The sequence below is a fragment of the Pagrus pagrus genome, assembly GCF_965226575.1.
Source record: "Pagrus pagrus genome assembly, chromosome: 14".
NCBI classification, from domain to species: Eukaryota; Metazoa; Chordata; class Actinopteri; order Spariformes; family Sparidae; genus Pagrus; species Pagrus pagrus.
Window position 1 is genome coordinate 14,620,342 of NC_140198.1, and position 17,191 is coordinate 14,637,532.

A 17,191-nucleotide genomic window follows, 5' to 3' on the forward strand; every position below is an offset into this window, starting at 1 on the left:
TTCAGAAAGCTCACGAAAAAAAAATGAACAGATATACAGACAAGATAAACAGTCAGTTAATTCTGATTTATTTTTGCATTTCAAAATTATTCCATTCGAAAACCTTTTTTATACTGCACATTAAGTCTGAAGGGAAGCAGGAGGAGGGGACAATTTAAGGGGAAATGTAACAACACTGGAACTCAGAGTGCATTAATCATAACAGTGCAAAAATATCAGAATCTCATATGTGAGATAAGATAAAGAAATATGTGGCTGCGGTTAGCAGTACATTTTAAGCAAGCATTGTTGACAACAAAATAACATTAACTTTTAAAAGTGAAAAGTGGAATTCCTTATGGTTGATAATAGCGGAAGGTCACAAAGATCAGAGGTGAATTTGAGTACAAAATCCTGCTTTTAAGCTTTGACAGTGTGCAGGAGAGTGGAACTCTACTGGGAAAGACTCCTATTCAAAGTAATCTCACTCAATGGGATGGGAGGGAATAATAAGAGTCCTCTGCAAAGGCTTCTGCTGGTCACTTGTAACACAGGCTTATGGCTATTAAACAGCACACATGTATTGTAAAGAGGTCTACACTTGCTGGATTTTCCTGGGCAGCCATTTGAACAGGGTCTTGCACAGCTTTTTGCTTTTCACCTTTGACTTTGATAAGTTCTTAATGATGATGTTTCTGAGCAGGCTAAAGTTCAGGGGCTGGGAGAGGTGCGTGGAGAAAGCATTAGTTCCTCTTGCTGAATGATTCAGAACCTCCAAGAAGCGTCTTTCCTGCTGCCTGAAGTCATACTCCACACTGGACAGATAGACATGAAGCCAAACATTAATAAAACCCCAAAAAATGCAGATGTACGACACAGAATGTGTCAAATTTAGCTCAAGCAAAAGAAAGCAAATTAATCAGCAGAACAGCTTATTTTTTCTATTGTGCATCAAGCTTTTTAGCTCCAGTTAACTTTGCTTTGTGTTGTGCTCCTCATGTGGGAAGCTTTGTGCTTGTCAGATTTCAAAGTGGTTGATTGGTTTCGGCAGGAAGACATTCCCCGGCAGGGTGTCTTTGTTTTTTCTGAAGGTGCACACATCTCGTTCGAATATCCTTATCTCCCATTTGGCCTTTAAGGACCACATGCCAACACACACCAGTCAGCGAATCAACTTATGCAACATCTTTTTGTCATGCAAAAGGGGGTTTGAACGTAAGTAGATCAAGAGGAATGTTTTGAATATTTCAAGATAAAGAGCGTTTTAGGTTTCGCTTTGTAGCGCATGGGGCATTTTTTCCAAAAGATGATGAGAAGACTTTTAGATTTCTTAGCCTCTCTTAGCCTCGTTTCCACATACAGCGTTTCTGGGACAATTGTTTTTTACTCATATTTTTTCCTTTGCCTCCACCTGATGCAACATTTCGGCTAATGGGTGCAAACTGAGACCAAAGTTTGAATATTTGCCTGGAGCTACTGCATAACACTACACTTTCAACAAAATTGGCAATAAGTATTAAAGGTTTTTCTCAGACCACAGTCAAACAATATCTACTGTTATCTTTTTTCAATAAAATGAAAATTACACTTTCACTTCTTTCAATAACCCTCTTTATTGTTATAGTCAAAAAGGCAGATTTAAATTGAAGTCTAAACTGCTGCAGGACATGAAAATGTGAAAATGTCTCATTTTAAGATAAGACTACTGCAGATAAATTCCACTTTCTCTCACAGCTCATGTCATCTGCTGAAATATTTAATGTTTATATGACTTTTTAACGATGCTAACTTCATTAGGTCAAAAATCAATATAAACTGTCATAAATCATGTCATGCAGGCTGCGTTGACACAAAACTTCTTCCCATTTACTGTCTTGAATTTTACAGGATCTAATCTGCGGTGTGAATAGCACTGATTGTCACATACAATCAGTGCTTAAATCTGACAGTGGCTCCGAAAGATTTATGGTCCACTGGAAAATGTAATCTCCCTATGTATTGTGAGTGAGAAACAAATGAGCAGTACAGAGCTTTTCATTTGGTGAGCTGCCCATACAGTAAGTCATTAATTTTCAGTGAAGTGAAGTGAGCCGGCTGGCAGACAACTGCCTGGCAACCGAAATGGCAAATGGACTCAACCTTGTTGAATTGTGTGTGTCACGTACGAAGGACACTTTAAATAAAACCTGCATTCTGAAATTGTCCTTGAATGAAATGATACATGGTCCCACTGCTGCTTATGTCCAAATGTTTAGTAATATATGTATGTATATGTAAGTAGTTCTTAATTCTGGATTAATTGAAATCCATGTACATATATATACATATATATATATATATATATATATATATATATATATATATATATATATATATACAGTATATATATATATATATCAAATAGATGATTGACTCCTATCCCAATTGTCTGGGGGTGGCGCCCTTTGTCCTGCGGCACACAGTGTTTTGTGTGCCTGATGCTCAATGAGAACCCGAAAGTAAACACTGACTTATTATTTTAATCCAAACCAGGATCTTTTCCTAAACCTAACCAGGAAGTTTTAATGCCTAAATCTAAACAAAAAGTTGTAGTGCCTTACCCGAACTAAAAATACTATAATAATACATGATATAATATAATATAATATAATATAATATAATATAATATAATATAATATAATAAGAAGGACAGGGGTTGTTGTGTGTTTGTAACACAATAATGCCTATCCTATCGAGAGTTCAGTGAATCAGTTATTGTTTATTTAAATAAGTAACACATTCATGGTACGAAGAGAAAAAATAGTTCTTGGAGAATTCCTCACTGGAATACTGTTTTAAGAGAAAGTTGGTATGAGATTTAAATGCTGGAGACACAACTGAACTTTCCTTCTGTCAAGACAGGACAAACAACTAATTTGTCACATTTGTTCAGCATTTTTGACTCACTCGGTTCTATTTGTGGATTGGAATTTGTTGTTGTATTTTTTTCCTAATAAATAATGAAGCAGCCCATGTCCCAGACTGCAGCAGTACATTTGTTTCCAGCAGGCCAGCACAGAATTAAATGAAGAACAATAAAAAAAAATCTACAGACATAAATACAAATGTATTAAACATATTAAAAGTCTACATTAAATTTTTATCTGGCATTGTTTTATTTAAATATCTGTACAGAAAGATGTATTTTAGATGTAAATATTGACATTGGTGTTTGTTCTGATGAATATAAGTTTCAGACTGCAGCAGTACAATTATGCCAGACGCAGAATTAAATACAGAATTTGAAACAAAACTGTGTGTTTACATTAAATATATGTTAGGCATTTTTATTTTTTTAGAAGTGGATCTTTTTCTCAACACAAACAATAACACAGTCAACATTTGACTGTCTGTGGAGCAAACACAGCACACGTAAAGTACACGGTTGTATATAGTTAGTGAGTTAATGGTAGAAATACTCGTCCGATCAAGTAGTGTCATTCTAAAATATTGATTTCAGTTCGTTTTCTTTCAATCCTTCTGAAAATATCTCACCTGGGAATGTTTTAGGACTGGGTTAGGACAACTTTATCTTAATGAAGGCCCCCTGCTCCAGCCTATAATCACCACCAAGGAGTAACACAAAGCAATTTCATATTCAGGATATTCCTCAGCGGTAGTCTTATACTTGGAAAAGAGCTGAATCTTAGAGAGGCTCTGATCACTTATCAGTTTGAACGCTGCATGCATGCATAATTGACAATTTCACTATTATCTCACCTGTAGACAATACACGCAGTCTTCTGGCAGGTTGAGCAGTTTTTGAGGTCCTGTCCAGTTTTGTAGCCTCGCCGACTAGAATAACAACAAGTAAATAAATTAGCATTCCGTAAATTAGAGCGTTTTTCCCCCCGCAATTTATCTCTCCTCCTTTCAGATTCACAATTTAATATTCCCTCCACTCATCCTCTGTGTCTGATATTCATTCAGACCGCAGTTGGCAGCGATGAGCTTGATAACATGCATTATGTCAGACATCAGTCGGTTATTAGGAGTCAGTTATTCTGAAACATGACCTCAGAGGCAGTCACAGCTTATTAGCACACTACAGTGGATGAGAATGATTGACAGAGACACATTGCCAGAAGCAGGTTTTAATTCCTGTTATTTGTCCCAGAAGAGTTCTATGGCTAAATAAATCTCTCTGAGATGTGCCCTCTTGAAATGCCCAAGTAGTTTGCTGTCACATTCAGGCACACGTTCACAGACCTGCTCGCACAAGGTGTAACAATGTTAAAGTTTCACGTCAGCACACTACCATCACTGATATATAACACATTTATAGTGACCACAGAGACAGCTTCGTAACATATTGACAGTATGGTCAAATTCAAAAGGGGACTTCTTACATCATATTCAATGAATGGTTAAATGGTAATTAGTTTCTCTTCTTCAGGCTTTTTTTTGTGTGTGTGTGTTAGTGTCACCAGAAAATCAGTAACGGACAATTTGTTGAATGAACTCTGAACGTCAACTTCACATTGCATTTAGCTGTTACATTTTAGAGGAAAACAGTGTTGCACAAATTATCCATATTTTCTTCAATGCGTCACACAGGATGACCATACAGTTTCTGTGACAAACATTCACTGCCATCATTACCTACCTTGTTATTGGGAAAACGTATCTTATCTGTTGATGAAAAATGTCTACCCCTGGAAACTACAAGTGGGCATAAATAACCTCAAACTGGATTTTATGTTACAAATGTTACTGCTATCATGGTAACACAATAACCATATATTATATATGGTAAGTTTAACGGTGTTATTGATAACATTCAGTGACAAAATGTGGCATTTCCAATTTACCCCCGACCATTGCATTCATGTTACAACACCGCTGTTGTTCTAACTATCCGCCCCCTCAAGAGCTTGCCAGTTTGCGCATTAGCTAACATTGCTAAAGCTAGCTAATGTTAGGGCAGTATGCTGGGTGCATACTGTGCAACCATTTTTACGTTTTTTTCCCACAAACTAGCAACTACCAAGACTGTCGATCGCTGACGAAACACAGATACCATGCGATACCAGCAGCATTATACTATTGGCTAACAAATCTTGAAGCTCGAACCAACTGTCAGAATTCTTACACAGAGAAAAACAAAAGAATGATTTGGGATCTGACAAAGTTTTTTTTTATTATTATTGTTTCACCATCATAATAATAATGTTTTTTAGGAAAAGAGATACTTTCATTCTGCACCTTTCTACAGGCTCTGTAGATGTATTAATTTAATAAATGATTTGTCTACATCAAAATGTTATCAATATGTTCTTTAATTAAGCTTTACTTTATAATTATTTCATTTTCAACAATGAAATGCTTTATAAACTGTTATTAAGCAATGTTTGCGTAAAGTTTCAAATGATTTTTGTAACAACATTTTTGTAAATGGCTAATAAATACTGTGCAGTTCATGTATAAAGATTATTTGGATGGCCATTATAAAGCTGCAATTGATGTTTAATTTAGTATAAATTTACCATTATTAAAGATGGTTATTATAAAGTGTTACAGAAGCTTTTTGTTTGGACTGAAACACAATGCTGTTTGCCAAGAAATTACAAAGTCACTGAGTGTTTCGAGTAAATGCAAGTGATGACTCACTGGAAAGTCAAAGATCAGCACTGCAGGACAGCTTTTAAAGTAAGTGAGTAAGCCAAAGTCTGGCAAACAGCTATACCTGAATTGGACAGAATTTAGAGTATATATATAAAAAAAAGAATCAAAGACATATCTGACCCTGCAGAGTTAAACTATGACTCAAATGATTAATAATCATAATCATTAATAAATTATTAATAATTATTGTTGCAATTCCATATGTTAAACAGATAAAACATTACTGGGAGTCATTTCACCTACACTTACAAACACACATGCAGACACACACTCGTCTCCTTACCCACTCGATGGAGTGTGGCACGTCTCCAGGTCATGGATAATGTTAAGCAGAGTAGTGATCCTGTCCTTGTTGGCTGCCAGGTTGGCCTCCACAGTCTCGAGCCTCTGCTGTAGGGCTGCTGATTTGCAGCACTGTGGGGAGGGAGGCAGCAACAGGGCTGCATCAGCTGGGTGGGAGTGAGCCAGACTGGTGTCCTCTGGGCACGGCTGAGGGCGGGCAGGGCTAAACTTTGAATCTGGTCTGACGATTGCCTGTGCGTCGCAGGGCTGGAGGCGGGGAAGGGACGCCAAGTTCATTGTTGATGACGGCAATATGGAATTACATTCCTGGCTTGCATGCGGACAAAGCTCTCCCTTATTGTTAAAAGAAGCTGGTGTGAAAGAAAGCTCTGGACTTGTGTGTACTTGTGGCAGCGATGAAGTGTCTAAGTATTGTGGGGATGAAGATTCTGTGGTGGTTGTGTGCACGTGTGGTCCAGTGTTTTCCAGTGATGAGATGATGGGCTCAGAGTTTGTTTTTGTCGGGTTATTGGGACGTGTCTGTTCATCTGCACTGGATTTGAGCTTAATATTTGCATGCCTGGCTGATATACCCATGGCAAACTTTTCTCTATTTGCATCCGTCTCCTGGGCTGTTTTCACTGGTGGGCATGCAGCACATTGTCCCTCATGTTCTGTTTCTGTGTATCCTTGATAATGTGCAAGCCTTTGTTGTTCTGTGTTTATGCAACCCTGCAGACAAGAGCTGCTTGACTTAATTAGGGAAATATAATTCTGAAGGCCAGTGACCTGTGATAGATTTGAATTTTCATGCTGTTTTGATTCATACACAACTAATTCATTGATTAGATTACCATTGAATTTGTCAGTGTTGGGAATAATGGTTGATTTGGGATCGCTTGCATCACTGCCTCTGTTATGATGTTTGGACACATTTAGCAGCTCAGATAATGCAGCTGGAGTTGTTGTGGAGTCGTTCCCCTGATTGGAAACAACAGATTCATTATCCGTTCGAGTTCTGCTGTCTGCCGCTTGCGTGTGACCGCGTTGATGTGTGCGGGGTGCTTCATTACGACTGAGCTCTCTGCTGCGTTGTGTTGTGTCTGCTGGTTGAAGTGAAGCTGTACCTGACGAGCACACGTTCATTTGGTTTCCTGACAATGTAGATGAGGAGGTGGCGGCTGTGGGCGGTGAATATTTCAGATTGACTGAGGAGTTCCTGAGGGCTATATTTTCGTATAGGGTGCTGCTACATGTAGATGTGGAACTGGAGGCTGCGCTCGAAAGCAGCCGAGCTCTTGAGTCTTGGGGTTTTGTTGCATTAGGAGCTGCGCTTAGAGACGCTGTTGAAACGTGGAGCGTAGGTTCAGAATTGGAGTATTTAGGCTTGATTTGTGAAGGCTCAGATGTGTTTTTAGTGCTGGTGTGCGTAATTTGATCTGAATTGGAGTTATGATTCAAATTGCAATGTGGTGTAGTTGTGCGCGCTGTACTATCAAAGGTGGGGAATCCAGCTGTGTCGACAACAGATGCTTTACTTGGTGGTTTGCTGTTAATGTTTGAGGATGGGTTTTCTTGCATTTTATGACCTGGATCTGGCAAAGTAAGTGGTATAGGATGTGCAGTTGTTTCCAGTTTATGAATGGGGTCTAATGCATTGGCTGCCAGTGACACAGTGGGACATTTAAGGGTCTTTCCTGCGCTATGAGTTGTATTTGTTGCTATGTTTACTTGCGTTGAGTGCAAGGTTTCATGTTTAGCAACTTTAGCAGGTATACTTTCAGTGGACATCAGTGCAGTATTAATGGTTGTTTGGTGCGTGTTGGTAATGGATGCTGTAGTGTACAAATGAGAAGGTAGGGACAGAGTATTTTCAGGTGTAGCATGTACGGATACACAAACATTTTGAGGTACAATATGTTGTTGTTGTAGTGTTTTGAGGGGCTTGGGATAAGTGTTTGAATGTGGGTTGTTTGGTTTGGTAGCTGTGGCCATCTGTGGAGTCAACGTGAGGCTTGTCGGTCGGGGGATCTTACCCTCCTGTGACGGTTTTGTACTGGGATCATCGTGTCTTGTTTCAATAGTTGCTTTAGTGACAGTGATAGTTTTAGCATGCAGGATGGTTGTGGGTTGGGTTGTGTCACTGGCAGCATGCGTCTGTGACAAAGTGACCAAATTGCTCCGAGAGTGCACCGGACAAGCCGGGTGTGGTGTTTTCCGATACTTTAGCTCTTCACTGAGATACAACAGATGTGGATTGACTGTAATGTGCGTCCGTTTGTCTCTGTTTGTGACGCTCTCAGAGATTTCATGAAGCTTATGGGGCATCTGGAATTGCGTGCAAGTCGACATCGAGTTCAGGCCCTTTTCTCCGAGGCAAGCGTCAGCGGTGGAGCTTTTCTCCCCCAATGTGACAACAGTGTTGGCTACAGACTGTCTCCCACCACAATGGCTGCATATTTTTTGTGGCAAACCGAAAGGTCGGGTGGCAGATAACAGCAGCGACTTCCCAGACTGCTCTGCATAATGACCTTGCGGTCTGGTTTGGTTTCTTCCACTCTTTGCAGGCTCTGCTTCATCGCTATCGAGGCTAATACCACCGATCGCCTCTGAATCAACCACGCTGCCATTGGTGTAGCGGGCAGAGGGTTTCAATTTAGGCCTGACGCTGGTTACAGTCCCTGCAAAGTGTGGGTTGGTCTTGATTGCCCTGGCATAGCAATAAGTCCCACTACTGCTCCTCTGACTGCAGGTCACATCCTTAGAGGCCTCACCAAGTGCTCTGAAAGTCACTTCCTTTTTGGTCTTGGCTTCCCCACTTTTCTGTTTTAAAATAGCCCTTTTCTCCTTGTCACTCTTTGTTAGCAGTAATATCTCCCTGTATTCCGTTTCCTTGGTAATATAGCTGCTGGATGCTTGAGTAATGTTATCTGATGGTGTGGACAGTGTATCAGTTAGCTGTACACTGTTCTCCGTGGGTGGTCTGCTTATCCCCGGGGATGTCTGAACACCAACGCTGCAGTGAGGTCCCCACGTCTGCAGCAGGGCTCCTCCGACTCTATCTCCTCCCGTCGTCCTCCAGCCGCGCACTCCAGCCAGGGCAGGGACACCTAAAACTGGAACCGGAGTTGTCAGGTCGGTCGCTCGTCTCCCCATCCCTTGTCGTACTGACTCAAAGGTCTGATATTTCAAGAGAGCAGCGGTGTTTCCACACCATTACATTCGTCTAAAAGTAAGAGAGGAACAAGTTTACTGTGAGAGGCTTTTTGAGACGGTGCTGTGAAGAAATAGATGAGTAAGCAGGACAAGCTGAAACAATGCACAGAGCAAGAATTGTGACAAGGAAGTGATTCATTGCTCCAGGAATTAGGGATAACTAGAGTTGTCAAAAATAATTTGCAGATTTGAAATAAGGGAGGAAGAGTTATGCTCTCATTTGTAAACTTTTCTGACAAAGTGTGACAGGGTAAGACAGTGGTTGTCAAACTGGGGAGCAGGCCCCCCTGAGGACTCGTAAAGCAACTGCTTGGGGGACGAGCAGGGACACAATATGGAGTGAAACTGAGTGGAGTTAATATGATTTGTTAGGGAAAATACAAAAGTGGGCTGACGCTAACATTTTGACCGTTTGTTCACCAAAATCCAACTTGGATGCTTTTTATATTAGTTGCTTTCTTTGTCATTGTTAAGGGGTAAATACTACTAAACAGTAGTATAAAGCCTTTTGTGGCTCCAGAGGAAGCTGCATGTAATCTGATAAATTGCCTCCAGTGATGTCATTCAGTGGCAGTGTGGGTACTGTAGGCACCGGGATTTGAAAGCATTGCACTCCTATAACACTGTTGGACTCATCACGGGCAGTTTAAAAACAAACGATTAAAATCAATACAGCAGAGCCGGAGATATCCCTTTTTTATTCCACGTATTTTTCTTCCTTTTCAAAACATGACGCCTACATTACCCACCATCCAACGTTGCTACTGAGTGACATCACTGGAGGCAATTCATCAGATTATACGCAGTTTTCTCTAGAGCCAAAAAACGATTTTATACGCCTTTTTTTCACATATGCAGTAGCACTCCGTAAGACCTGTAAACACACTTTAATGTGTAAAAAATGGTGAATTCTCCCTTTAATGATTGATAACAATTGTAGGTTGGGGGACGTGAACTTTTGTGAAGCTTCTGAACGGGGAAAGAAAAAGTTTGACGACCTCTGGGTTAAGAGATAGGAATGGCAGTCTATTGATGCTCATAATAAGGGGAGGCTGTTGCTGGGAAAACAAGTGTTCTATATTATATTAGCATTTCAAACATACCACACAGATCCCCCTCTCAGTGTCTGACAGCACAAAGAATAATTTATTTGAGGAATAAAATTCCAAACGTGGCTCCTGTGGCGAACTCTCTCTCCTCTCTCGCTGAAATGTTTGTCATAGCGAGCAGCTCCCGCTCTGTTGTCCTCCACACTCAGCTCACCTTGGAAAGAGGCCATAATGTAGACACTGATGCTACGGCGTAGACTTCATTAAGCCCTGCGTGCATTTAGCTGGAACACCCTTTCACAGAGGTGGCATTTTGTGCCTGTGCGTGTGTCCGTGCCACCCGTGAATTCACATGTGCCAGCTTCCTTCTGTGTGCAGGTCATTTTAATGATTTGCGCAACAACGTTTCAGTCAAGAACAAGGCGATAATGTGTGGATTTTTGCATATGAGCAGAGGTTTGATTAAATACAGTGTGTGTTGGTGCTTGCGAGCTTTGATTTATGACATAAATTTCAAGCCAACACATTCTGACAAGCCTCCCTCCATCCTCACCAACAGCCCAGGGATGTCAAAATTGCGAAAAGAACATTTAGTCACCTTTTATTTTGGTTTTTCCGTGTCATTTCATGTTACTTAAGCTCAGTCAAGTGACCTATGTCTGTTGTCACCGTCTAACGCTAAGTGACAACTGTCCTGCCCCGTTAATACACCATTAAATTGCAGTGGAAAAAATAGATTCTTGCAGTACCACACACTTTTTAAATAATCAGGACTAAAGAACGGAGCTGCTTCTGGCTTCAATACAATTGCAACCTGAAATGTGTTTGTGTTTTAAGCAGGCATACCTGAGTGTCTGATCCTGCTGCAAGATGTTTCCTTGAGTCCAAATGTCAGGAGCCAGTTCTCCGCTTTCTTACGTCCTCATAGGTCCTCAAGGTTTGGAGTGACTTTGTCTTCACATCTTAAATCCCTTTGGTGGTAGATTTCAAACTCAAACGAGTCTGCATGCAGTCAGTCCTGCAAAGCAGTGCTGTCTTAATGAGCCCTCTGTTCTAATGCTCAGATTCTGAACTAATCTACCTTTTATTGATCAGGCATGAAGCCAAGCTGTGTCCTCATTGTATCCCCTTCTCCTCTTGTTTTGGTCCTGCTGCTCCATGCTCACTCCATGATCACAACACAGCAGTATGCTACAGTATGCTGCCCTCCAACACACTCTGTGCTACTATGTCTTGCCTTTTTTTTTTTACCTCCTCTCTCTCTCTCTCTCTCTCTCTCACCCCCTCTCCCTCTCTCTTATTTCTGCCACTGCCCTCCTCCCTAGCATTCATGTATCCTGATCTACAGCTGGGTGGAGAAAGAGAGCAAGAGAGACAGAGAGAGAGAGAGAGAGAGAGAGAGAGAGAGAAAGAGAGAGGGAGGAAGTGACTTGCATCAGTGGGGTAGGGACTGTGTGTAAATTACCATGCAAGTTAAAAAGCAGGAAAATGCAATGACACCAAGGAGGAGATAGAAAATAAAACTGCGAGAGAATGATTTTACCCCAACTCTAAACTGTATTTTAAACCACGAACAATTACATCATCCGGACATATTAATTTCAAATGGATATGCACCATCTGGATTCCCTTTACTGGCAGTGACTCAGTTGGTGAGATTTAAATGCAAATGGCTTTTATCTGATCTGCTCTCAAACAAAATGCTTACGATTGTACCAGTACCAAGAAAGTCACTTTTACCCATAAATGGTACAGATATATGTATGAAGCTGGTTTTGTTGTATACGTGGGCTAAATAAATGTATAGGAACATGCATTAAATGTACTACAAGGAACTTTGAATTTGTTACGAAGCAGTCTCAGTTTCATACCAGTGCCTCTATATGGCCTACATTAGCAAACAAGACCATCAGAGAGAATATTGTCTGTTTTCTATATAGCTATTTGTAATGCCACCGGGTCGGGTCAGACTGAACGATTTACAGCACACAGACAAGAAGAGCCTATGTCTACATTTTTCAGTCAAAGTTGGCAGTAAGAAGTATTAGGGAGTGCTGAGCAAAACATCTTAACAGTGGTGGCACTGACAGGCAGAGGGAGAGTTGGGAGATTTTTTGCAGTTTAAATAGACTGCCCAATTGACAGGGTGCGTTTGGTAGATGAGTGTTGAGAGTGGGGCATGCCATTGTATAGCAGTGCAGCTAAAGTTGCATGCCTGAACTAGCGCCCAGGCGTCGCTCCATTTTTGGTCGCCAAAAAAAGCGCTGAAAATCTCAAAATGTTGGCTTTCACAAGAAAAATATTATAACCAAGGTGTTAGTTGTAGGTTTACATGTAACCTATGCTGGCACTAAAACAAAGTTTCCTTTTTTTCACCATCGTAATATCACAGTTATTAATCCTACATAGCACCAAATAGATGACCTCATCCTTTAATCAGCTGTGTTTAATAAACAAATATATTATAAAAAATATGTCGCTTCTTTCTTTCACTCGCATCAAAAACAAATGCACGAGCTAGCCAGATCACTACTGGAATCCCAGCCACTTTTGTCCACAGGGGCCGCCAGAATCAACACCAATCTTTGTAGTTGCTTTAATTTAAAATGAATAATTCATTACTGTTCATCATTACCATTTTTTGTTATTGTGACAGCTGTTGTACCTTTTGAAATATGATCCGAGGCTTATTGTTATTGTTATATTACCAGCGAGGAGGATCCCGTTTCTTTTCACACAGCGTTTCCATCAAAAACAAATAGCCCGCAGCGCACGGATAATTATACTCTGTATGTAGGGGCTTGTCAGTAATCACTGTGCTCTTGTGATCAGCAGTGAAAGTACAGCCCTACCCAACTGTCCCACGGTGAGCTCTGTCACATTCAATTCTTGTTCTGCGCTTTAGCAGCAAACAATAGCGGAGTCTGTTTTAGAACTTGAAAATCACAACGACGACTAATTAACACAAAGTCAGTGAAAGTCGTTTCAAATTGGTGATCAAAACCGCCTTACTTTTTGACTGACTTATTTTGAAATCCCCCACCAAGTCGCCGTGGGAGAGATATACATGACAGTTTGATTGAACCCTTTTGTGAACCAGCATCATAGTTTGGAGTTGTTTTAGTTTAATTAGAGTAACTTCCCTGCCTGCTTCAGTTGAAAAGGACTGGAGAAAGTCTGTTCAAAATGGAAACTAGGCTGTCGAAGAGAAATCTACAAGTTAACATAATTAGAGAAAAGTTTCACTTCATAAAAGTCATCAAACCACTCAAACAATATCATATGCTGGAATCGTGACTCACGTAGACTTAACCTTTGCATCTTTGTTGGTAACATTTCCTTTTTAGGAAAATCTTCACCAATTTTTAGCCAACCTTGATTTGTACTCCAGTTGTTCACTCTAATATTACTCGCTCTGCTACACTAGTCAACTCTAGTCTACTCCAGAAACCCACAAACTCTATTATCCTGTCCCAGTTCACTTTTTAGTGGGTCATATTAGGCTACATTACATCACTGGAACACACATTATAAACTGTTAAGACTCCTTTTGACTCCTCTTTCCAGTATACAGACAGTCTTATACACAACAATATTAATGTTTATAGCATTTTCACATCATTTGTTATCAGAGAGGAACTTCTCAAATAGCAGGTGGTTTACATAATTTGACAACAGTTCTCAGTAATTATTCAAATTTACGGTTAGAGCGTTGAAATAGCTTCATAATTTAGGATGCCTGCGTGTGCTGAGTGGAGCAGATTGCACTCATATAACATCACTGCAGCCCTGGGGAACATGAGGCTGACTTTGTGAATAAAAAATTGTTCCATAGCCTCGAGGTGATTACACATGATTGTATCAGTAAAAATGCCTACTGTGCCTTAGTAACAGTTTTACTGTCAGTGTAAGAGTTTTGTGTGTTTTGCATTTATTAATGCTAATAGTTTGTTCTTCTTAAGAGAAGTGTATAAATGTTGCTTCGTTTATTTCTCACTCAAAGTGTGAATCTTCTTCATCGGACCCTAGTGCATGAATGTACTGTATTGTATCATCTATTCCAGTGGTGAGAATAGGCTGACAGTGAATTCGCCAGGATAAAATGCAGTCTCAGTTCAGAATGCCATTAATACCTTCACATGTGATACAGACTCTGTTGACATCACTGTAATATGGTGTCATATCACTTTTAAATGACATGTTTATGACCTGACTTTCATATCTGGAGGGGAAGTGGATGGTGGTGGAGTTGCAGGCGAGACGGATGCCAAGCCAGTGACCGCATCACAATGCTGCGTGTCAGCGTTTGCGAGAGTGAAGCCACTGGATACTTTTACAGAGACCTCAGGACAATTTCCAGCTGTGTTTGTGGTGACAAAACAAGTATTTTAATCCAAAACATGATGTTTCCCTAATGTTAACCAAGTGTCTGTTGTGCCTAACCAGACCATATGCACAGCAGTGTACATTCATTATGATAAGTCATCCGATGCCTGCACATTGACTTAAGTCTTTGTCTATGCAAGAGTAGAGAGGTTTCTCCAGATTAGATAAGATAATACTGTATTAGTCCCACAATGGGGATATTTGCATTATTACAGCAACAAAGGAGGGAGCAAAAATATAAATAAGCATCAATAAAAAACAATAGTAATAAGTAATACAATACGTAAAAATCAAGAGAAAAATGAGAAAAAAAGAAAACAGTAAGAACAAGATTAAACATAAATACAAACCAATTGCACCAGTGCACATTGGTATAGCACAGTGCACGTTGAGATGCTGAAATTGCACAGTTGAAAGTGTGTGAGTGAGCAGCAGCAGTTCAGCAACGCCCTACACAAGCATCCAGTGTGGCCAGCCTGTTAAGGTGAAGCAGCCTGTCGCTGAAGGCGCTCCCAACCGCTGTCAAAGTGTCCTCCCAGAGGTGGGAGTCGTCCTCCATCAGGGATAATATCTTAGCTAGCATCCTCCTTTCTCCCACCAACTGCACTGGGTGGAAGGGGCATCCCAGGACAGAGCTGGCCTTCTTAATCAGTTTGTCAACTCTCTTCCTGTCAGCAGTCGAGATGCTGCTGGCCCAGCACACCATTACATAGAAAATGGCTGATGCCACAACATAGTCAGAAAAGGTCCCCAGGAGTGCCTCTGCTTTCCGAAAGACCCGAGTCTCCTTTCCTGTAAAGTGCATTTGTGTTGTCTGTCCAGTCCAGTTTGATGTTCAGATGAACACTCAGGTACTTAAGGTACAAAAACATGTCATTCAACTTTAATATGGAACTTAAGAGCTCAATGAAGGAGGAGTTTTTTTTTTGTATTTGTTTAAACCTGCATTTATAAAAATGTCCACTGTGAGGCAGATGAACATCAGATACTCTCACAAAGCCTCTCAGTGCAGTTTTGGTTTTGGAGTTCCAGGTAGTTTTAGAAAACAGGAAATGAACAGCGATTTGATTATGTGAGAACTGTCCTGTATGTCTGTCTGTTGCATGTTCATTCTTGTATTTAATTGTAAAAGACTGTTGTCCTCCTGAAAAGTCTTGTATAACTAAGGTAAGCATTGAGGGTAAAGCACTACTCCTCCTGCACATTGTTACAAACTCCCCCCTTGTGTTCTTCTCTCTCCTAACTCAGGTGCTCCTGGTCAGCTGACTGGTGGGTGCTGCCCCATTTTTGAGTGAGGAGAAGGAGCTTTCTCCCACACACTGCAGGTCTTCTCTTTTTTGTCGTTTTTGCGCCTTAGTTTTTGTTAATTTACTTTTTTTTTCGAGCTTTGCACGCCTTGTTTGTTGCTTGGCGTTATTCACTAGTTTGGGGAGGGCAGTTGTTGGTTCCCATGGCTCATTGCGGGACAGGTCCAGACTTCCGCCATCTTTTTTTTCTTTTTGGCCATGCTTGCTGACTCCCACAGTTTTGGTTTATTCATTCTGGCATTGTTTGTAACAGAAATCATTTTACTTTACAAGCTGGTCCTCCAGTATCGGATTGTCTTTGTGTATTGCTCAAAGGTCACAGGGCTTATTTTGTTGCTGTGATGAGAATTTTATTATCTATTAATTGCCATTCACCATCCCATTTCTCCAAGTCATACTTGAACTGTGTCAGTTTTAATTGTTAATGTAAATAGTCATTTTTTTGTGTGTGTCATGGGATAAATTGTGTCATTTTAAAGCTGAATGAAAAATGCATACAATATGCTAATAAATGACAACAAAAGAATACAGGATGCAATTTTCCTGTGTTATAGAATATGAACTATGTGGGTCACTTGCAGGTCTTTGCCTTCATCAGTAGATGTCAGTATTACTGGAGAGATGAACTCTTGGAGGCGGCACGGGGGGCGTGAGTGATGATTTCTCCAGTCTACAGGCAGATGGAGCCCGTGGCACGGACATCGACAGACTCCCTCAACATTAAGAAAGGGAACTCTTTGTTCAAATGGAGGAAAAGATTAAGTTCCCATGTGAACCGAACCAAACCTCTGTGGTTTCCTTGGATCCCTGCCATCATGTGTCTGACCCTTCACCTTCAGCTCACTGGAGAAATTCTGAGCACAAAAGGTTTTCATTAGTGACCCATGTCAGATATTTGTATTGTTTTTTGCTCCATTGATTTTTTTATTCAGTCACAGGTCAGCAGCTTGGATGATTATCAGCTCCCTTGTTACCATCTGTTTCAACTCACTCTGATTTTCATTTGGCAACGGAGCAGTTTTCACATGTGTTTCAACAGTGGTTGTCGCCCCTGCCAAAAAACAAGGATGTTTGTAGCTTGGCTGAGTTGAACTTTAGTAGGAGAGGGGATTGAGTAATATTGTCAGTGTGGCTGAGTTGTTTATTAGGGGAAGGACACATGTTTCAGTTTATAGCCAGAGGTTAACGTTTAAAAGCTTAATATTGTCTGACGGGAAAGATTATAAAAGTTTCACAATCCCTGATGGTTTGTTTCCTGGAATAATGGACTATATACTATTTGAAAATATTTACTGGAATCATACAATA

At 40.5% G+C, this 17,191-nt stretch overlaps 1 protein-coding gene across 1 annotated transcript; it reads right to left on the bottom strand.

Moving 5' to 3' along the window:
- On the bottom strand, window positions 1-11,399 carry LOC311268902 (uncharacterized protein). The gene is made up of 4 exons (XM_084372847.1): window positions 11,037-11,399; window positions 5,927-9,151; window positions 3,739-3,813; window positions 1-794 (listed from the first exon to the last, which is right to left on the bottom strand). The coding sequence occupies exons 2-4, from the start codon at window positions 9,079-9,081 to the stop codon at window positions 575-577; spliced, it is 3,450 nt and encodes a 1,149-aa protein (XP_084228973.1). The 5' UTR covers window positions 9,082-9,151; window positions 11,037-11,399; the 3' UTR covers window positions 1-574.
- Window positions 11,400-17,191: the final 5,792 nt, after the last annotated feature.

Bases quoted from the DNA above. Each gene is read 5' to 3' on its own strand.
- LOC311268902 (XM_084372847.1), bottom strand. From the start codon at position 9,081: ATGGGGAGACGAGCGACCGACCTGACAACTCCGGTTCCAGTTTTAGGT. The intron at 3,814-5,926 runs GTAAGGAGACGA...TTGTTATTCTAG, and splicing joins TGCCACACTCCATCGAGTGG to TCGGCGAGGCTACAAAACTG. The intron at 795-3,738 runs GTGAGATAATAG...CTATCTGTCCAG, and splicing joins ACTGCGTGTATTGTCTACAG to TGTGGAGTATGACTTCAGGC.